This window comes from Aythya ferina, assembly GCF_964211825.1.
Source record: "Aythya ferina genome assembly, chromosome: 10".
NCBI lineage: Eukaryota > Metazoa > Chordata > Aves > Anseriformes > Anatidae > Aythya > Aythya ferina.
The window spans coordinates 431,250-452,901 of record NC_140306.1 but is presented as its reverse complement, the minus strand read 5'-3'; the positions used below and the strand labels follow the sequence as shown (position 1 = coordinate 452,901).

At 40.4% G+C, this 21,652-nt stretch overlaps 1 protein-coding gene across 6 annotated transcripts in view; it reads left to right on the top strand.

The window, feature by feature from the left end:
- The window catches only part of IFT122 (intraflagellar transport 122), a 32,468-nt gene extending 13,640 nt beyond the window's left edge, over window positions 1-18,828 (top strand). For 4 of the 6 annotated variants that reach the window (XM_084530956.1, XM_084530955.1, XM_084530958.1 and 1 more), the window contains 14 exons: window positions 964-1,017; window positions 3,169-3,330; window positions 6,217-6,383; window positions 7,257-7,428; window positions 8,552-8,654; window positions 10,202-10,342; window positions 11,343-11,440; window positions 12,315-12,415; window positions 14,141-14,306; window positions 15,300-15,411; window positions 15,849-15,977; window positions 16,804-16,880; window positions 17,551-17,715; window positions 18,400-18,828. In XM_084530956.1, the coding sequence (XP_084387082.1) occupies window positions 964-1,017; window positions 3,169-3,330; window positions 6,217-6,383; window positions 7,257-7,428; window positions 8,552-8,654; window positions 10,202-10,342; window positions 11,343-11,440; window positions 12,315-12,415; window positions 14,141-14,306; window positions 15,300-15,411; window positions 15,849-15,977; window positions 16,804-16,880; window positions 17,551-17,715; window positions 18,400-18,489 (1,737 nt within the window). In that variant the 3' untranslated portion in view covers window positions 18,490-18,828. The remainder of the gene's footprint in view (window positions 1-963; window positions 1,018-3,168; window positions 3,331-6,216; window positions 6,384-7,256; window positions 7,429-8,551; window positions 8,655-10,201; window positions 10,343-11,342; window positions 11,441-12,314; window positions 12,416-14,140; window positions 14,307-15,299; window positions 15,412-15,848; window positions 15,978-16,803; window positions 16,881-17,550; window positions 17,716-18,399) is intronic. The other 2 variants (XR_014696460.1, XR_014696459.1) reach the window with 2 other exon arrangements.
- Window positions 18,829-21,652: the final 2,824 nt, after the last annotated feature.

Sequence of the window (21,652 nt, the reverse complement as noted above, 5' to 3'; positions counted from 1 at the left end):
AGATTTTTTTTTAATTTTTTTTTTTTAGGATGTTAAATGCTTTATTTTTCTCTTTTTTTCATGAGGTGGAAGCATCAGAATAATTCCAGTTTCATGTATGGTTTTATGCAAATAGATACTCTTAAAAAGAAGTTTTCAGTGCCTCCTTGGAATTTTAAAGTAGTGCCCTCTTAGAATTAGAGCGGATTAATGTGAACAAAAGCAGCTTCTTGACATTAAAGGCTCTCGTAGTTCCTAGTCCAATCTGGTGTAAGCAGAATATTCTATGCCCTCTTAAGCACTAGTTTGGCTACACGTCTTGAACATGCAGTCTAAAGAGTTAAATTTCTATTTTTTGATGCCTGTCAAGAAGAAGTGCTAAGCTGCTGTAACTTGCACGTGACTTTGCCACTTGGGACTTTGGGTTGTGCATTTATCTCCATTCGCCAAAGATATTACCCCGTCTCCCAGTACTTCTGTCTTGCCTTCTTGCTGTCTTCTCCCTGGGCTGCTTCTATACTGAATTTTAAGAATGGTATAAAAACCATAAGCATATGTGTATTGTTTCAGCAATACAGTCATTTATATGTTATACTTGCAATAGTCTCCTTAAATTTTAGTGTGTACCATGTCTAACAGAAAAGTAGAAATGCTGTAAAATAGCCAGAATAAAAGCATGTAATATTTTAAAAGGTATTTTGCATTTCCTGTGAGACTGACATGCATACAACTACTAGTCCCTACCTTCACCGTTTGTTTTCAGTGCTCAGCTGTTTGAGCTGTCCCCTTGTCATATTTATTGTAGTGGCTGAGGGGTCCTGGTTGTAGTAAGAGCCCACCAGGTTAGGTGCTGCACAGACACAAAAATCGGCGTCTTGCTGTTTGTCCTACATGCACAAAGACACCTTGATTTATGTGTAACAACATTTTGTTGGTTTCCTGGCTTTTCAAGTAAATTCCTTTTATTCTGTTTCTTTTCAATAGGCATTTACCAGAATAAGAGACCTTAGATATCTAGAATTGATCAGCAGTATTGAGGTAAGAGAATGTTAAAGATAGTGTAAGAAAACACGCTGTGCTGAAATAAGTGCCTTCTGTTTTGGAGAGATGTCTGTTCCGTTAGTGCTTCTGACTGTTGGATTTGTGTTCAGAGTGAGAAATCCTGATTAGCAGGGATGACTCTAATTCTGGTCATGGGACTGAAACTTAACTGGGAGAAAAATGCATTTGTGGGACAGTGCACTGTATGAGAACTTAGAAGCATTCAGGAAAACTGGAAAAATATTCAACTAATAAATGGTAGAATACTACTGTGCTAATAGATCTTAGTACAGAATACTTCATAAACATGAGTTAATTAAGCCTTTCCTTACCCCCTGGAGGTAGGTAATTACTATTATCTACTCTTTGCAGAACCAGAAACAGGCCCAGAGAAATAAAATGACAAACTCAAGGTCTCATGACAAGTCTGTGACAACTGGAAATAGAATTTAGGATTCCTTACTTCCATGCTGTGTTCTAATCACTACTTCTCATTCTTTTCACACTTCTTGATAGAATTTCACTTGACAATAACTGTCTGTCATGATCACATTAAAAGACATGCTCTCTTGTCCTTTTACAGAGACCACTTGATGATAATGCTTGGTTTGAAGATCTGTGTTGAGGTGGCAAAAAGGGGATTCCTCTATCTCATGCTAAATAGATTTGCACCTTCTCTGAAAGAACACATTCCTTGCCTTCCATTCCTTGCAAAGCCGTCCTGGTTCTGTCAAAATGTCAGCCATTTGTTGGTTGCAGTTAACTTTTTTCTTGGTGTCTAACATGGGACAAGCTCTGTGCTAGGAGCACCCCCCACCCCACCTTTTTTTTTCTTAAAGGGTAAATAAGTAGATGAGAGCATTCTCTCACCAATAATAACCTTTCTTTTTTACCCATGCTTCTCCAGATCTGCATCTGCTGAGAATATTCTGCTACTGTCATGTTGTAGTCTGTTTAATTATTAAGATTCCCCTTGTAAATCAGCATAAACTTACTTTCAGACTTCTTGAAGATGCTTCTTCTGAAGTGAGAGTTCTGCATCGTTGCTTACTGTTGCTTGTGGTATATTGGATTCCTTTTCAGGCTTGTAAGGGTGTAATTAAGCACACATTTCATTAATATGACTGTTTTCTCTTGGTAATGACACTTTTTTTCTAATTGATGACAGTAGGAAACATAACTGCCAGATCTTTTTATCTGGCAAGATTATGTGAAATCTTTCAAAAATGGTGTAACAATTTCTCTGATTGTTATTTTAATGAAATTCTAAAAGGGAACTTTCAACAGCCCTTACCAATAAATGTGACTGGAAACAGTGGTGGTGAGGGTCTCCTTTGGCAGCAGAGATTCAACTGTGTGTGCATGTGGAATGCTTTTGCCTCTTTAGTGCAGTTTTTGTTGAATTTAGTTCATAGCTACGTATTTTCATATGGGATAGACCAGTAACAATTCTATCCAAAGCCGGGCACTGATGCATTTCTGAGATACGGGGTAAAACAGACGCCTGTATGCGTGCAGTGTGTGTGACATTGCTCCACTGCCTGATCTGCAGGAAGGCTGCTGTGGCACTGCATATGCTTGGCACGTGTGGTAGCTTCCTGCACGGAACGAGCCCCTCCAGTTTGCAGGAGAATATGTGCAGGCGCTCTGAAGTGCCTCCCGAGCTCTTGTATGTGGTGACAGAGTCAGTGGCACTGTGCTTGATGACTTTGTGACTCTGCTTATTGCTAACAGTTATTTTCATGTTTGTTGTTCTCCCCACCCTCACATATTGTTAATTTAGCCAAACTATATGCTAGTGAGTTTCTATGGGAGAAAATAAGGAACCCATCAGATACTTTCTTTTTAAATAGCATAATGATAGTGTCTGTTCATTTTCCTATATGAAATCAAGAGAAGTGATTTTTTTCAACAGTTTGGTTTGTGTAGTGACATTTAATTTTGCTCTTCCTGATTTTAATAAAGAGATTGAATCGTTTAATTATAAATTCACCAAAAATGTAGGAGAAGCATAATCATCGTATCATGTTACAGGATTTTATTAACAGCTAAAATCTGAGCTTGAAAATCCAACTCCTTCAATGCCTGTTTCTCACCTGGGTCCTGATCATCTAGAATGTTCTACATCTTGTTGTTTCTTTTTTCCAGGAGCGGAAGAAGCATGGAGAAAATGTCAATGAACTGTTCCTAGCAGATGTTTATGCCTACCAGGGAAAATTCCACGAGGCAGCAAAGCTGTACAAAAAGAGTGGGCATGAGAACCTAGCTCTGGATATGTACTCTGATTTACGCATGTTTGACTATGCGAAGGTAATAGTTTGCAACTCAGTATTTAAATGCAGAAATACTAACAGGTACCTGTAAATGTTTTCAAACTATGATTCTATAAAAGGACAGGATGAAGAGCAGGTTTTGCATTCCAACTTTCTCTTTTGGTTGGCTGAAGTCCATTTAGGCTTACAGGTGTGGAAAACGTCTGTTTTCTGTGTCTATAAGCAATATTGGCATTTTTCTTCAGAGCCTGTAACTGAGGTAGCAGATTGTGTATTGTGTAGTCCCAAGTGTATCCATGTGGCTCGTGGCTTTTCAGTGAAATTTTTAATAGGCACTACCGGGGTGACTTTGGGATTTTGGTTATAGAGTATCATCCATAGTCATTTACCTTTTTCAAAAACTAAAAATCTAGTTTTCATAGTGGTTTCTTTCCCACTGGTTGCTCAAGAATCCTTTTTATTTATTTACTGGCTTCTGAAGTGGAGGTGTGAGGTATGTGCGCCATGTGTTTAATTCACTTCCCTATTGCAACAAAAATATTTTTCTTTCATAGTTTGAACTTAAGCATTTAAGTCTGTATTAATATATTTTATAAACTGTGTAATATACTAAACTAGTATATTTTTGTTCCTTAGAGAATTTGCTTCCCAAGAATCAATCTGTCTAGGCATTTTTTCTTAACTCTGTCCCCAAGTAGAAATAAATTGAATACCGTTTTAACAAGTGATGTTTTTATATGGTGATAAGAAAGCATCTTTTACCTTTTTTCTTCTATGGTGTTTTCATGTGAATATCACTGAGAATGTATGCAGTGTTCAGTGTTGTTCATCGCTTGTCAGAGCCTTATTCTGTCCAGTACTGGACAAAGACTTTACCATGACATGCATATAAACTGTTTTAGCATAGATTCCATGAATTATGCTACAGAGAGCTTTTTCTTCCAAGTGCTTAATATATAAATACTTTGGGACTTGGCTGATGTAAGTTGGACTGCTGCTATTTTTGGCTGATGAGTCTTCGTTAGCTTCAGTGTTTTGGCTCTTCTTGAACATAAAGTAATTCATGGATGAAAATTTTCCCATAAGCCTTCATTAGAATCTTTTAATTCTTGGCAGTAGTCACATTTATATTTAGTGGAGAGCAAAAGGTCTTGTGCCTCCTATCCTTGAGAGTAATTCAATGCAGAAGAAACTAAAGGTACTTATTAGCATTTGAAGGAAGCCTCTTGTGCAGGGAGTGCATGATGCATGGAAGAACATGGGAAACACCCTTGCTGCCAGGTATTTTTTCCAAGGAAAGATAGATGGAGGGGGGAGGAGGGGGTTAATTGTGCCAGAATTAAGCAAAGAGACCCTTTCAGAGTCTGATTTCTTGTGTTTGAGGTTAACTTTGATTAGTTCCAGCTAGAGAGACCAGACTAAAGGCAGAGGTCAGGAAGTCCTTTGATATGTGGTCATAGGCTCATTATCACAGTACCAGATCACAAATTACTGAGAACTCACAAAATAAAACCCTCTTTATACTTGAAGAAGCTGAGCTTTTGATTTTGGACTTAACTCTGATGACCTATGCTGGCAAACAGAAGTTGTATCAAAGATTGTTCAACTTGATTCCTTGTCTTCGGTTTTTCATGTTAGAAGATTATCACAACATCTGTATGGTTAGTCTCCTGAATCAGGGCTGTGTTGCAGTAGTTAAATGAACTTGACATAGGATTTTGTTCTAGTGTTAAGAGCTGACATCTGGTTGTAGTTCTGTACCTGCTGACTATCTGCATCAGGGAAAGTGGTGAGCTGCGATACTGGAACAGTTCTGCTATGTGTGTTTTTTGTGTTGTGGGTCTTGTTTGTTTTTTAATCTGAAACAGAATTTAATAGAAACCTTGAGGATAAGGTATCTTTCCTATCTACATAGTTTTCCATTCCTGCTCTATTCTAATTTTTCATTTGGTAAAAGCTGTTTTAAAGGACAGTAGTCTGTTCTCTTAACAGCCAAAATTGCCTTTAATTGATCTTCCAGTTTTGAAGTACAATTTTTTTTCCTGCTGCATGATGTCACAGATGTGAACCATATGGTGCCAGGGCTTTGGTATTGGCAGAAGCTGAACAAACTATTAAAAATAGTTTCAAAACAGTCATCATTGCAGCATCCAGACTTGCAGTTTGCCTTACTGTGCAGAAGTCCAGCCAGTAGCTGTAGCTCTCTTGAGCAGCTGTCATTCCATCCTTATAGAACTTCTTCGATATATGGTAGTACAATTATCAAGGGTATTTGCAGAAAATGAGATTTCAGTCTTTAATCGATTTGTGGGGCATCCTGATGCTTACGTATAATTTAAGTGGATGTACTGGTGTTACCTAAGCACAGGGTTGAGTCATCTTTGAGAATGAAAGAGCACTTTCTTAAACTTAAAATTGGTATTTCTCTCTCTCTCTCTCTCTCTCTCTCTCTCCTTTTAAGATTAGTAGCATTTTGTTTTAGAAAGGTGTGTTCCTAGATGGCATGCAGAAATCTATGAAAAAAAAAAAGACAAAACACAAAACTACAAAAGTAGTTTATATCTACTTAAACAGGTTCAACAGGGGAAACCTCCCAGCTTGATTCCTTGGAAAGCTACTGATAACCTCTGAGGCATCTTTGTCATTCTTCTCATAGCCCTCACAGAATCTCTTACTTTCATTTATCTGTTTTTTAATTTACCTGTGTAGAGGGGAGACATGCCGTTGTTTCCTACCGAACATTGGTCTTTGATTAGTTGCTGAAAGCTGGATCAATTTCTGTTGCTCTGTATGCACTGTTTTTTTTTCTTAGAAGGCATAACAATATTAATCAAAAAAGCCATTATGTATTTTAGAATTCAGAATGTAACAGTGTTTGTGACCAGAAAGTAATGCCAACTTTTTTTGTACTGTGCTATTTCAGGATTTTCTCAGGTCTGGAGATCCCAAAGACACAAAGATGCTAATAAAAAAGCAAGCAGATTGGGCCAAGAATATCAATGAGCCAAAAGCAGCAGTGGAGATGTACCTTTCTGCAGGCGAGCACATGAAAGCCATAGAAATCAGCGGGGACCATGGCTGGGTTGATACGTAGGTTTTAATTCCATCTCTGAGTTACTGTATAACAGAAACTTGAGTGAATTCTGCATAACTTTAAAATAGGACAAAACTCGTTTGATACACTCAGTATGATATAAACAAAGGTGCATAAGCTGTATTTGAAGCACATCTACAATTTAATATGTTTCAAAAGTTGCATTAAATGTTCAGAGCATGGGACATTATGCTATGAAAATAACTGTGTTACAATAATAAACAACGTGAATGGGTTCCTCTGTATTATGGGGCTGTCTTCTAAAATATGCATGCCTTAAACATTTCAGAGTAATCATCACAGCAGTGACTGTATTTGGTAGCCTATTTATGTTTTAAACTGTTGCAACTGAATTGGAGCACGGAATTGCTAGACATAAATTCTTGGGCAACTCTTGTCCTGGTCAAATCCTTCTTGATTCGCAGTAATTCATACTTGGGGTCTTCTGCTGACTTAACATAAAAACTTGGACAGGTGACTCCGCATTCCCTTGACTCAGTTTCCCTTGTGGCAAATGGAGTAATGTTTATTCATGAGTTTGTTTTTTTTTAGGTCAGAGTTAAGGAATCGTGTCCCATGTGACTTAGTCATGTAGGACCTACTGCTTCCCTCTGTCCATGACTGAGCAAAGCCACTGAGGACAGTTTGTTGTGATACGGAATTGCGTGCATTAGTAAGGATTGTAGGAACAGGTTTTGAGCTTGTAAAAGATAAAAAGAATTTTAAACAGCTTTCAGTAAGCGTTCAAACAGCGGGTCATGTGATACCACTATTACAGTATTAAATAATAGCTGATTAACAGTGAAGTTCTTACAATAGTTAAATAGCAGCTGAACCTGGAATGTTTGCCATCTTTTTATGGTGTCTAGGTTAATAGAAGTTGCTCGGAAACTGGATAAAGCTGAGCGTGAGCCTTTGTTAAAATGTGCCTTCTATTTTAAGAAACTTGATAACCCTGGCTATGCAGCAGAAACATACATGAAGGTTGGTGACCTGAAAGCATTGGTCCAACTCTACGTGGAGACTCTTCGCTGGGAAGAAGTAAGCATGCTTTTGGTTCCTTTGTTCAAAACTGCTACTACTTATTATCTCTGGTTGAAGGAGGGAGATAAATGTCTGGTTCCTCCACCACTGGAGTGAAGGGGGAAGCAGGGAGGGTGAAGGCTTCCACAGAATGTGATTCTGAGTACTCAGGTTAATTTTGTATGCTCATTGCTCTTTCTTTGATTTTGTTTATGGGTGATTTTGGTGTTTTTTGGTGTAGTGTGTTTTTTTGTTTTCTTAAATGTCCTGGCTGAACATTTCTTGGTCTCATTTCTGAACACCTTTTTTGCCTGTTGAGGTATAGTTGCCCATTTCCTATGCAAATCCTTAAGATGCTTCTAGCCCATTAGAATAAATATAAATTATATCAGGGGAAATATCAGGGAAATTCTGTTTTGAGCTGCATTATTTTTATAACTTGGACATGTGTGAGTGAGAATACCATATGTATGATGTAGATCTGATGAATGTATGCTGTGTGAACCCCACTTTATAAGCTAGATTTATGCTTACGATTAGGTAAAGTTTTGCTGACTTCAGTGGGTTTTTCCATGGAAGCATGAGTCTGCCAGTATCGCATACTTCAAAGCTGGGGTTACCTTAGTTCTGTTCGTATTTCTTCAAATTGAGATTTTGATAGGTGTAACTTCAGGGTTTTCAAAGTGCCACTAGAACTGACACTTAACCCCCCCGTAAATTATATAGGTGCTTTTGAAAATTGTATGCTTATTCTTCTGTTGACCAGTTAGTGAGCTTAGGAAACAAACCCTGTTTACAGTGTTGCTTCAGTCTCTTTAGAAGATACATTCAGTAAAAAAATGAAAACATTTCATGTTTCATGCTGTGAAATTTACTGAATTTCCTAGATACACTTTCACGTTTCCCTAATTCATAATCCAGACTGCTGCTATGCTTAGTTTTTCTTTTGTTGGTGATTGCTTTTTATTTTAAAATACATTAGTTTCATACTGGAGAAAAGATGGATATAATCTGTATTATGTGTATGTATTTTCATTGTGAATTTACTCGGAAATAAAAGATTGATCCCGTGGAGTATGCTAAACCTTTTAACTGTTTAAATCATGCAGTATGCTAAAAATGAATTTATTATGTACCTCAGGCATTTGCTTTGAGTGAAAAGCATCCTGAATTCAAAGATGATGTCTATGTCCCTTATGCTCAGTGGCTAGCAGAGAACGATAGATTTGAAGAAGCCCAAAAAGGTAAGACTTGCAGACAGACCACTGGACACTCAAAATGTCCTCAGTACTTTTCCAACACAGAGTATGCAGTCTTTGCCCTCGAGGGTTTCTTATCAGTGAGATTCAAAACCAAATAGAAACCATGTTTTCAGACCAGTCTTAAAGAAAAGTAGCTGGAGGTCTCTATTAATTAGAAAATGTTATGGATCTGTCAGAAGCGATGGCATCCAAATATAGTTCCAGATTTTTCCATCTCATTGCATAGCTGAGATTGACACGTGGCTACAGGTATTTGGCATATAATCTGAACTGTTCTGATTAATATTTTCATCACAATAAGATTCAAAGTGTAGCAAGTACTTTGCAGGTCAGAGTGGAAAGACCTGTTTTTCCTTATGTTTAGATAATGTTGGCTTTGTACAAGGAAAATCTTCATGTTTCTTTAAGAATTTTCTAGATTTTTGTTAGGCTTATAAAATTACCTTTAAAGAGAACTGTCAACCTTCCATCGTGTGGACAGGCTTCAAAATTTTATTCGTAAATTGTTCCAGGGATAAGAAGAGATTTGAAGCAAGCTCCATGTGGAGCCAGCATGTTTTTAGTATACTTCCTTTTCTCAGGTGCAGCTCCATGTGACTGTTGCATCTGCTGTTTCCAGAGCCAGCTCGGATCTAAGAGTATAACTGCATTTGCATATAAGGGCCAAGCTAGTGAACATGCCAGACGTGAGCTGTCTGTACAAAACTAGTTTATATGTCTCAGCAGTAAACCTTTGAGCATCTGCTTTTAGGGCAGCTTAGTAGTTTGCACACAGAGCTCTGCACATACAGGTATATTGTCCACAGTTAGTTCCACAGAGGACTGCTGAAGTTTCTTGGCTGATACAAATTCCCCCAAATGGGGTGAGCTAGAGATCATTGTGTATGTATATATGAGAATTTGGTTATATCGAAACTACCTAAAGTCAGGAGGCAATTGTGCTATCTTTATTTATTTTTTTTCCTTTATTACCCTATATGAAGGCAGTGTTTGCCAAATGCATTTTTATCAAGTGAGAATTCAGGATCTAACTTTATACTGGTTTCTGAGGTTCAGTTAAAGAAATGCTTTTAATAAATGCTAGAATGATATAGTAAATGGTATAATCTTTAAAAAAAAATTATTCAGCATTGCAAACTAGAGCACTAACTTCAATTTATTGTAGTTTTGAATGCAAGTGTGATTTGTGGTGTTTAGAGTTTGCTTGTATACAAATCTAAAAGATCATTGTGGTTTTACTCTTTTCTATATTTAAATAAAAAAACAGAACACCCGGCATTGTACAATGTCTGTCAGCTCAAGAGCCCCTGAGACAGTGCAAAAGCCATAAAATACCTACAGATCCATCTCATGTTCCATTAGTGTTGCTGCTTTCAAGGAGAAAAATACGAGTGTATAATCCTTTTCATCCTCTCTGAGTAGATGATTTGATATTGGCTGAATAGGCTGCTCTTAATTTAAAAACATTAATTTCAGTTAATTGATATAATCACACTGTAAAATCCTCTTTGTTTTGGCCTTCTTCGTAGCATTCCACAAGGCTGGCAGGCAGAGTGAAGCTGTTAGAGTGCTGGAGCAGCTAACACACAATGCTGTGGTTGAAAGCCGATTTAATGATGCAGCCTATTATTATTGGATGCTTTCCATGCAGTGTTTAGATATAGCCCAAGGTAAGTAACTGAAAGGAAGTTCGTATTTGTTACCTTCTTGTGCATGTAAACAACTAGTGAATTGTGATAGAATTGCTGTAACTACTTCACTGTTGTTTTTTTCTTCTTTTGTGCTGTATGCAGCTCTGGCTTGTGCTATTTTTGTAGTCCCCTGTTTTTCCCATGTGCTTATTTAAAACAGATGAGCAAAACAACAACATCGGCATGTGTAGGCCTCGTTCTGAAATCTGGCTAGAATTGAAATAGTGTCTCCTGGGATCCTGTATCCTCACGTACCTTCCCTCAACACACTTCAGCTAGAGAACTGATTGGCAGGTTAAAGTACTAGTAACTAAAAGGTGGCCTTGGAGCATAAGATCTGCCTAGTACTTGAATGTGGGTGGGGGAGATACTTTACAAACTATTTTTGACAACAAATAAAAACCCAATTATTAGCTATCATCTCTTCTGCAGTGAGAGAGGGGCGGAGCCAGTGGTTAAGAGATGTAGCTTGGTAACGAATACAAAGATTGATAATGCTGTCTTATGCCTGGTGCTGTAAGTACATTTTTTAGTTCGGCTGTTGCTTGATAGTGCTGACATATTACCCCTGAGGTATTGTATGGGAATGCAAATTGTTCCACATTTTTAGTGGTGTATTTAATATCTGTGAAACAAATGTTTCAAAACTCATTTTACTTGTAAACTCTGAAGTTATGAATGAAGTTCCCAGTGATGCACAGCTACTATTTTCTGCCTTTAAGTCTGCCATAGGCTCTAGCTATGTTAAAACTATTGCTTTATCTGTTGTGTTTTACCATGCTTTTTTAAAGCAGAAACTTGCTCACAAGAACAGCAAGTCTATTTAACCTGTGTTTTGCACAAGTAGATGGGACACACCTGGACTGGCATGCACTTCTTTTGGAAATGCTGGCACTAGTATCATAATACATCGTTTTCTCCCCACTGAGTCTCATAAACTCATCTTGGAGACTTAGACTAATGCCTTTACGTCCCACAGAGAATGAACAACAGAAGACTGAAATGTTACAGAAGTTTCATCACTTCCAGCATTTGGCAGAAGTTTACCATGTCTATCACTATATTCAAAGATACACGGTAAGGTATTTACCTTAGAAGTTGTGTATTTATGCTTTATGAGCATTTTTCTTTTAGGAGTCCAGAAATAACTAGAGGTATTTAATGACTTACCAATGATACTGTATAGTAATTTATTTCTTTGCCTTCCGTTGTACTGCACAAGAACTTCTGTTGTCTTAGTTCCTAAAAGCTGCAGTGCAATTTTAGCAGATCTGTGTTTGTCTCAATGTGGGCAGAGGATATGACAACGGTTGAATTTCCTCCCCCAGTCCTTTTTTTGCTAGCTGTATTGACTTGGTTCCAGTGACTGGGTCTCTAGTCCTGTGCTGGCTGTGGTGGGCTCTTTAATCATGGAAAACAGTTCTGAACAGAAGGCAACGAGCTTAGAGATTCCCACAGTGTGGTACTTGCATCAGTAATGATACTTATAAATTACTCCAGAATGATAGACAGTCTTGAGGAGGGAGCTCCCTCTGCTTCCAGCAGTTACAGTAATGTTACCACCACTGTTGGTGAAAATGTCTTCTGTAAAACATTTGAGAACCCTCGATCCATGCCCTTACGCAAAAGAAGACTCTCTGCAGTTGAGGTCTGTGCTGGTCAGACTACTTCAGCCCATGAATGGTGGAGACTTCACACCAATAGTGATTGGTATGTCCTGTTTTTAGATAGCCTGTTAAAGATTGGATCTCTTTTTGTCTTTCTGTGTGTAGCAGGCATGAACATTGGTGTTACACATGTAAAACCTACTTGGTATATTCTGTCAGCACCTCTTCTTTTTGCAACTTTTCTTCTTTTTGCAAGACACCGTACTTGAGATGCCTGGTGTTGTGATGCTTAGTGATTGTTAGTTTGCCAGCTTAGAAATGTCTGTTTATTTTTAATACTGCAGGAGGAGCCTTTCAGTTTCCACTTGCCCGAAACACTCTTCAATATTTCCAGGTTTCTGCTTCACAGCTTAACAAAGGAGACTCCTTTGGGGATCTCAAAAGTGTATCCTTCCAATACAGCACAGAATCTAGAGGCTGAAATGCATGAAAAGAATAATTGAAGCTGACCCACAATGCAGAGATCCACTTTAGGGTATGTTCAGTTTCAGCTGTTGGTTACAGTTAATGGAAATTGACTTGTGTCCCTAAGGAAATAATCAGCACCTTCAAACCATTGTGTTTAACTGCACTACCTTCCCCCTCCAGTCTTTGGGAGCTGTAAAAATCAACCAACATGTAATTCTCAGCCACCCACCCAGTCTGATGCATCGCCTTTGTCAGGGAAGCAAGTTCTAGGATACTAGTCATCGAAACAGGATGTTGGCTCTGAATCTTGACAGTGTTGCTGCAAGGAGACTGAACTGAGACAGGAGGTGGTGGAGGGAGGGGAGAAACAGGCGCTTTTGCTTCGTATGAGGCTGGTATAGCTGTGTAGTGTCTATCAAGATAACATTTGCACAGCTTTGTTAGTGCATATTGCATCTTCTGGAAATACTTCTTAAAAGGCCTGTGTGAACACTGTAGAAATGCACCTGTCTGTAAAAAATAACAAAAAGGGTCAGCAGTTGCCTTAGGGAAAGCGTGACATTCTTGGTTTTGCTTCCATTGTGGCTCTGGGTGGGATGTTTGCTTTCCTTTTAGTAACTTCCTCACTTACAAAGGAATGATCTTTCAAAAAGTCTTTCGTAACATTCCTTGTGCCCATTAGGATTGGTAGCTTTCTAAACAGCAGTTATTGTTACATGCTAATGAAAGAGACACCCCTTGGTCACTGCCACAGCATGTGCTGAGTTCTTTCCAGTAAGATGATGTACATTTAGTAGGTGGCAGTGCATTGCTGGTGTTCATAGCTGTCTGTCTCTCCATATATGTAAAATTTGGATGGGAAAATCCATTCACTCCAAAACTAACTTCAAAATGGAGTCAGAAAATTTAACCCAAGCAATATTAATGTAGGGTTGTTGTGGTTTGACCCACCCGGCAGCCACGCACCTCACAGCCGTTTGCTCACCCTCCCTCTCTGGGATGGGGGAGAGAGTCAGAAAGAAATGAAAGTCTGTGGGTTGAGATAAAGACAGTTTATTAGGACAGAAAAGAAAGGAAAATAATAATAATGCTAACAGTACTACTACTAAGAACGTGCACAGACAAGTGACGCCCAATGCAGTTGCTCACCACCCGCTGACCGATGCCCAGTCTATCCCCAAGCAGCCGCCCCCCACCCGGCTAGCCCCCCCTATTTATTGTTCAGCGTGACCCCAGATGGGATGGAACACCCCTGTGGCCAGTTTGGGTCAGCTCTCCTGGGTCTGTCCCCTCCTGCTGGCAGGACAGAGCGAGAAGCTGAGACGTCCTTGGCTTGGTGTAAGCACTGCTCTGCAACAATTAAAACATCAGCGTGGTATCAGCACTCTTCCCATCCTAAGCCAAAACACAGCACCCTACCAGCTGCTAGCAGGAAAAGTAATTCTGTCCTAGCCAAACCAGGACAAGGGGCAGTTCCTTACCTCACTGAAAATTGCCCCCAGCCACTTTGATAGTCCTTTCAGATTTGTTTATTTAAATGGAGTTAAGTATATAGTTCTGTGTGTATATATATGTATTTTGTTAAGGCCTATTTGAACTGCTGTTGTAGAATATGCCTCATTGCACGCTTTCTGTGACTGGAAAAAGCACTGTAGTTTTTAGTAAATGCCATATGTATTTTTATTCCTTAATTTAATTGTAGTAATACATTATTTGCCCTGGCAAAACAGAGTAAAGCTCTTGGTGCATATAAACTGGCTCGTCATGCCTATGACAAGTTACAGGGACTGCAGATTCCAGCTAGGTTCCAGAAATCAATTGAGTTGGGCAGCCTGACAATCCGATCCAAGCCATTTCATGACAGTGAAGTAAGTTGCATTGTTTCCTTTTAATCATTAATAAGTAGTCTAATCCAAGAATCTGAGTTGCCTTATACATAAAAGTCTGAAATACATTCTGCTAGGTCTGTGGTATAATTATATTTCCACTGGAAGCAGTCCTTTTATTGTTATTCTTCAGGTCAGGCTTCCATTTGCTCCTGAGAACAAACTAAAATCAGTTCTTTCTTGATAGGCAGCTTCTGTCCTCCCTCTCCTGTCTTGTGTCTACCTTCTTCTCTGCCTATTAATTCCTTCGAGCCTTTTTCTCTCTGATCCACGTGCAATTACACCATGGTCTTTATGACTTTCTGCAGCTGGAGGTCACTTTCATTTGTCCCAACTCCTAGCACTCCTTCCCTCCTCCCCCTATCCCTTGAATGACCTTCCTTCCTTAAGTCTTATTTTATCACCTTTTCTTCTTTAACTGAAGCCTGAATTTCTGCAGTGCTCTATAAAGCCACGTCTCATGGAGTACTCACTAAAAATAAATTGTATTGTGCACTGAACAAGCACCTGGCTACCTGAAATAATAGAAACACAGTCTTAAGAACTGCCTAAAATAACTGTGCTCTTGAAAAGAAGAGAAATGAATTAATTGGAAAACTTGAATTTGACCAAACCTGCAAAGAAAAAAAATTCTCAGTAAAAAAAAAAAAAATCTCAGTAAACTTCCCTTCAACTTCTTTTAGTACTATGTATTTGATTCAAAATTTTGCTTCTGTTACTGTGAAGGCAAGGTGAAAATATCATTGTTGGAATGGTGAAGACAGCTATTTTTTAATGTGAAAGCGTGCTGTTTTATTAAAAAAGAAAAGCGTTTTCAGATGTTTAAGGGTCTGATTTCACAGCAATATTTCTTCCGATTAGGGCTGATATAATATCAGTGGTGTAAACCTAAGGAACCCCTGTTTAATTGAAACCAAAGTGTACCAGATATGCTGGCCTGTTTATGATTACTGTGCTCTGTATGTGTCTTTGCAGGAGCTTGTACCCTTGTGTTATAGGTGCTCTACCAACAACCCTTTGCTAAATAACTTGGGGAATGTCTGCATTAATTGCAGACAACCTTTCGTCTTCTCCGCGTCCTCCTATGGTGCGTTGGAATATCATACTTTGTTGTTCTTTTCATGTTGATAAATGTTAAACTGAACAGAATACATTAGCACTTGCTGTGTTCCCTTTGCTATGTTACCTGGACAAGCAAATCTTCCCTTTCAGTGTTGTTACATTTGCCTAAGTGGCTGCTTCTTGTCCCAGGCATAGTTGGATGTCACTGCAGGACGGCAGCAGCAAAGCATTGCTTTATTATGAAACAAGTGTATAAAGTGTTCAGTGAACACAGATGTCATCCTTTGAGAAGCTGAGGCATTTTTTTTTGTTTGGTTGCTTTTGTTTTGCTTTGTTTTCTCCTTCATGAGAACGTGTGGGGAGAAGGCAGAGGATGTTCACTTCTTAAAGGGCAAAGTATTTTCTAGAAGGCCTTTTCTGAGCTCTTGTAGGTCATGCTCCTTGTTTTTCACACCCCTTTAGAAGTGCTGCATCTGGTTGAGTTCTATTTGGAAGACGGCATCACAGATGAAGAAGCTGTAGCTCTCATTGATCTTGAAGCTCCAAGATTGAATAAGAGAGAGAATAAATGGCAAGAGATGATGAGTGACAGTATCCTGTTGATCAAATACTGTTTCCAGTCCCTTTCTTAGGAATAAATAAGCAATTTTGATTTTTTTATAGGTTTCATTTTTTTTGTCATACGACTGATGCAAGTATGATTTTGTTTCCTTTTCAAGTTAGTATAACAAACAGTGATATATTAGTTTAATACGTTTATAAAGATTTCTCATCACAAAACCTTGTTTCTAATTATCTGAAATACTTCATTTTAACAGTGGAATGCCATGCTGTACCTATTCTGTTGTAACTGCTTTCAGTAAAGAGTGGGGAGAACCTGAAGTGTGCTACTCACTTCCAGTAACAGCTTGCTTTAGACGCTGCTTTCTTCTAAAGCAAGGGAAACCAGCACGGGTTTTCTTCATAACCATTCCTGTTGGAATCTCTTTTGTAATGTTTTGGCACCCAGTTGCTGTGGGGGCCATATAATGCTAGGTGCAGAGTAATGCATAAGAAAACATAATCTCTGATTATAACTACTTAAACGTAATTTAAAGAGTTGGCTTCACTTGCTTTTTGCAATGTCAATGTGGACAGACAGGAAATCAGGCAGAGCTGATGTCATATTTGGTTGTAGTCAGTTTTGCTGGCCTACAGCTGCTGCAAGTGTAAAGTTCCCTAGTTACTGTACTCAGAGTAACCCCTTCTCTAGTACTTTCTGTAATAACCTAGGCACTGTAGAATACCTTAATCCTCTGGAGCAACAAGAATACCAGTCCTGCTAGAATGGTTTTTATATTTATTCTGTGAGTGCTAGCTACAGTGAGAACAGCCAATTTTATAGAAACTCTGGTTCTTCCTTAAGAAATGTCTTTAGATGCACAGAGTTTGAGGCTTGATGACAATGCAGACATTATTGAAGATGATCCCTTTACAGCAAAACTGAGCTTTGAGGTAAGAGCCTTACCAGTGCCTTCCCATGGCTTCTTTCTTGCTACCAATAAAAATCAATAGAAAATCTTGACTTGCAGCTCATGCTGCTCTGCTAGTGTGAATGTGTTATGTAGACTACTACAAGAGAGATACAGATCAGGGGGCTGAGAGAGATGGAACTAGGGAGGGAAAGGGGTTTACCAGATAATAACTCCTCTCTTAAAAAATAAAAATAAAAAAAATAATAATTAAAAAAAAAGAGTTTGCTGGGAAAATCATAATAAAAAAAAACAAAACCCCAAGGTATATAAAAAGATCTTAAAGTAAATGTTCCTGGAATTTGGTATTTGGTTTTATCATCATGCAGTGGGGTTGTCTTCTGTGGGTATTACTATAAAACAGTCATTACTGTGAGGTTTTAATACGTGCCTGTGGGCATGGGTATTCTTTACAAAGAGTTGTGTTAACATCTATAATAGAAACTCATTGAGAAGAAGATAAAGATGTAGCTGGACGCTGTTGTCACTGGAAACGTTGATAAAACTGCCAGTGAGTTTGGTGGGATCAGGCTCAGGCCAATTGTGTATTGTCTTTTCCTGCTGAATTGTACTTTGCATTTTACAAGATCTTATTAATCCTCAGAGGACTTTGCAGTTGGTAACAATTTCTTTCTAAACCTGCTCACCTGCAGCAAGGAGGCTCAGAATTTGTTCCAGTGGTTGTGAATCGTGCTGTTCTCCAGTCACTGAGTCGGAGGGACGTTCTGATTAAACGCTGGCCAAAGCCATTGCGATGGCAGTACTACCGTTCCCTGCTACCAGATGCCTCCATTACCATGTGTCCATCGTGTTTTCAGGTAGTGTTTTCATAGAGAGGTTTAAGAAAATACTGAGAAATTATCTGAAGCAATTCAAATCATTGATAACTTTATACTGTAAGATATATTCAGTAAATTCCTGAATGATGTAGAGACAGAGAAGCAATGAAACAATAAGCACTGTGATGCACAGAGGAACAGCTGTCTTCTGAAAACCTTGATGTAGCTGAGTTTGGGAAGAAAACTTTGAGAAGCTGCACTGACAGTAATAATAGTCAGAACCTGTGGAGCAAACCTCAGAACAACAAATGCTGATTTGTTCTTATTCCTTTTTGGTCTGCCTCTCTGACATTCAGCCTGTTCTAGCCAGGAAAATCGGTCAGTAAACTAAGTTAGCTTGTGGTTCAGTCCCTCTTTTCCTTCTTCCCTTCTCAGGAATGGCTTTTTGAAATACTGGAACTCAGTCACAGTAGATTACACAAACTCTAATTTTCATCCTTCCTAAAAGTAATTCATTGTTTTGTGCATCTTCAGCTACGCTGGCAGTGATCTGCAAAATGCTGCTGTGTTGTAGGTTATAGCTCTGACAGGCAGTTGAAGGTAAGAGGGCCAATTCTTGTGTAATAGCTTCAGAATGTGTCAGAAAATCCATTGAGCTCAGTTTGCATTTTCTTTGATCTAGTCACAGGCTAATTTGTCCCTCAATTTGTTCCTAATTCTTAGATGTTCCACACAGAAGACTATGAGCTTCTCGTGCTCCAGCATAACTGTTGTCCCTTCTGTCGAAGGAGAATAGATGAGTCAAACCAATGAAGAAGAACAATCCGATACCTCAACTGAGAGACTTCCCTATTGACTTGGCAAAGTACTCATTAGATTCATGGTTTTCCTAACAACTTAGTTGTCATCTTGTTCTCTTTTGTATGTGAGTGGAACTGAGTTGAAGAAATTTACCTTTTTTAAATAAGAATGTCTGTCCCCTACATTTCCCAGACAAGCAGCTGAAGTGCCACGGATTTTTACAGGAAGGTTCCTAGGGTCAAGTTCAGACTAGAAGTAATTGTTTTTACTCCAACTTGTGTTAGGACTTATTTTGTTCCTTAATATGTACCTGTTATTGTCAGAACTTCAAATAAATGGGACTATTTTTCATTTGTCTCAGAATCTCCTTTTAACCTATGTAGAATTCATGCTTGTTAAAACCCACATGACAGGTTCTGTATGGAAGTGTCCATTTCATGGTAACAAAAACACCCAGATGTAAGTTCCTCATCTGTCTACTGCAGCCTGTGTGTTTCTGGTAACTTTAGCGTGTTTGCCATTAATGAAGGAAAAACCACTGACCTGATGGGCTAAACGGAATGTGTTTGCGTGCTTGTAAATATCCCTCCCAGACAGCAGCTAAGCACCCATGCAGCTGTACACTCACTTCCCACCCCGCTCTGGCAGGATGGGAGATAATTACAAGAGCAAAAGGAGAAAAACTTGTCAGTCACGATAAAGGTAGTTCAATGAGCAAAGCCCTGTGTGCAAGAAAAGCAGTAAGCAACTTATTCTTTAATTCCTTGTGGCAGGCAGCTGTCCAGCTGCTTCCTGGAAAGCAGGGCCTCGGCACGAGTACTGGTTACGTAGTGGTGGTTATGGTGTTTGTCTTCCTCTTCTCCTTTTGTTTCTGAGCACCACGTTGTCTTGTATGGCACACCCCTTTGGTCAGCCCGGGTCAGCTGTCCTGGCTGTGCCCACTCCTGGTGCCTGCCCACCTCTGGCCCGTCGCTGGAGGCAGAGTGGGGAACAGAATTACCCTTCAGCTCTGTGCAAGCGGTGCTCAGCAGTAGCTAAAGGGCTGCTGTTTTATCAATGCTTTTGGCAAATCCAAAACACGGCACCACATGGGCTGCTGTGAAGAATGTGAACTGCATCCCAGCCAGATGCAGCACACCAAGTACTCATGGACGACTGGAGGGCGGTAACTGAGCGGTTCTGACAGCACGAGAATCCGCAGGGATCCAGCTGGGCTGGACTGGAGCTGGGAAGTGATAGGTCTCTTGACCCTAATCCAGTTCAAGTTGTACCCTTGTTAGCATGAGTTTTATTATGACATCCTGCCTGTCACAAGGCTCCCTTTGTATCGAGTGGTAAATAATAATCTAATTTACTGCCTTCAACTACTGAGGTTGGTGGGTGCTGGTAAAACAGCTACCGTGTGAACAGCAGCACTGTGCTTGTGAAATCAGTGAGCGATGCCTCGTCTGCTTGAGTTCCCCTGCAAAGTGACACTTGGAAATCTTCCACTCTCGTGAGCCCCCCCTGCAGCGCTGCTCCCAGCACAGGGCCCTGCTGCAGCGGGCCCAGAGGCTGGAGCCCCTCTGCTGGGAGCTGGGGGTGCTCAGCCTAAGGGGGAATGGCTCCAAACTAAGAGAGGGAGATTTAGGTCAGATAGAAGGAAGCAATTCTTCACCATGAGGGCGGTGAGGCCCTGGCTGAGGCTGCCCAGAGGAGCTGTGGGTGCCCCGTCCCTGGCAGTGCCCAAGGCCAGGCTGGATGGGGCTGGGGGCAGCCTGGGCTGGGGGCTGGGGGCCCTGCCCATGGCAGGGGGTGGCACTGGGGGGGCTTTGAGGTCCCTTCCAACCCAGCCCATGGCGTGGTTCTATGAAATAGCACTACAGGGTTTCCGAGTCCCTCAGTGGTTCCTGACCAAATTTGCTTAATTTACTGCTTTAAAAACATTCTGTTCTAATTAGCACTTGTCTGCTTTCTGACTCGTATATCACTGTTTGCAATAAAGACTTTGCAAGTGGCATTGATAAACAATGCTGTTTGATACGTGAGCCAAAATGGAATTCAGTTTGTTCTCCCAGAACTGAGCTGGCTTTGTAGAGCTAGCAGGAATGAAAAATTATAAAAATAAATAGACGGGGTTTGCAATGACACAGAGGCAAAATAGATCAAACAAGGAAGCTTTTTTTGTGTTTTTAAACAATTTCTCTGTCAATACAGTCTAAGTTTGAAAGGAGTATTGGGCTTTTCCAGGCAAAGCTGGGCTCCGCGCGCTCAGCAGTTGTTGTGTTCTAGCTCCAGCCTTGTGCCATCGAAGCCCTCTGGTGACTCCACGACACGAAGTCCCTGGGTGTGCAAGTCCCAGCACACAGCCTGTGTCTGAACCAGCTGTGGGTGGTTCACCAACTGGTTCCTTCAACCTGCCCTGCGCTCCTACCCTGTCACTGCCTGCGTTTCCCTGCTCCCGTGGTGACGCAGGTCAGGCTCTAAGCCCCGAGCAGCGGCTGCTGACCTCAGCAGCAGCTTATTGCATCAGAGCTTATGTGGCATATTTTATGTGGGGGAGATAAACCTTTAATCCTTCTTGTACACCCAGGTACAAGTGTAACAGCTGCACCTGCAGTTAGTGGCACCGCTTTGGCCTTGACAACAGCTGTGAAAAGTTAATTGAGAGGGACACACAACGAGCAGGGGATGTGCGAGGAGCTGGTATTTGCACGCTGACGTGAAGGAAGACTTTTGTGGCTGTCCGGGGTGATCGTGGCCTGCCTTTGATGACAGACAGGGCTGTCTTTGTCAGTGGTACCAGCACTTCAGGTCCATCAGTGCTTCTGTAAGATGTTCCCCACTTAGAGGGAAGGTTTTCCTGCTTGGCCTTTTATTTGAAGAGAACACAAAGTTTCTGCTTTTTCCCTTTGAACGGTTTTGCATGTGCTAAAGTAGCCCACAGGGAACACTGGTGAAAACTAGGCCAGGACTGAAGCAAGTTTATGAAGGCCAGGAGGACGTGAGCCTCTGCTCATCTCCCACCTGCAAGCTCCAGCTGCTCTGGCACATCCTCCGTGCTGCACGAGGCATGCCGGTGCCCTCTCCTCAGCTCCTGGTTGCAGGGGAAGTTAAGTCCAAGCCCCTGGCAGCAGCCTAGAAAGCAATTGCTGTGGGGGTGCTCAGGCCCCCTAGAGCCCTGTCCCCCACCAAG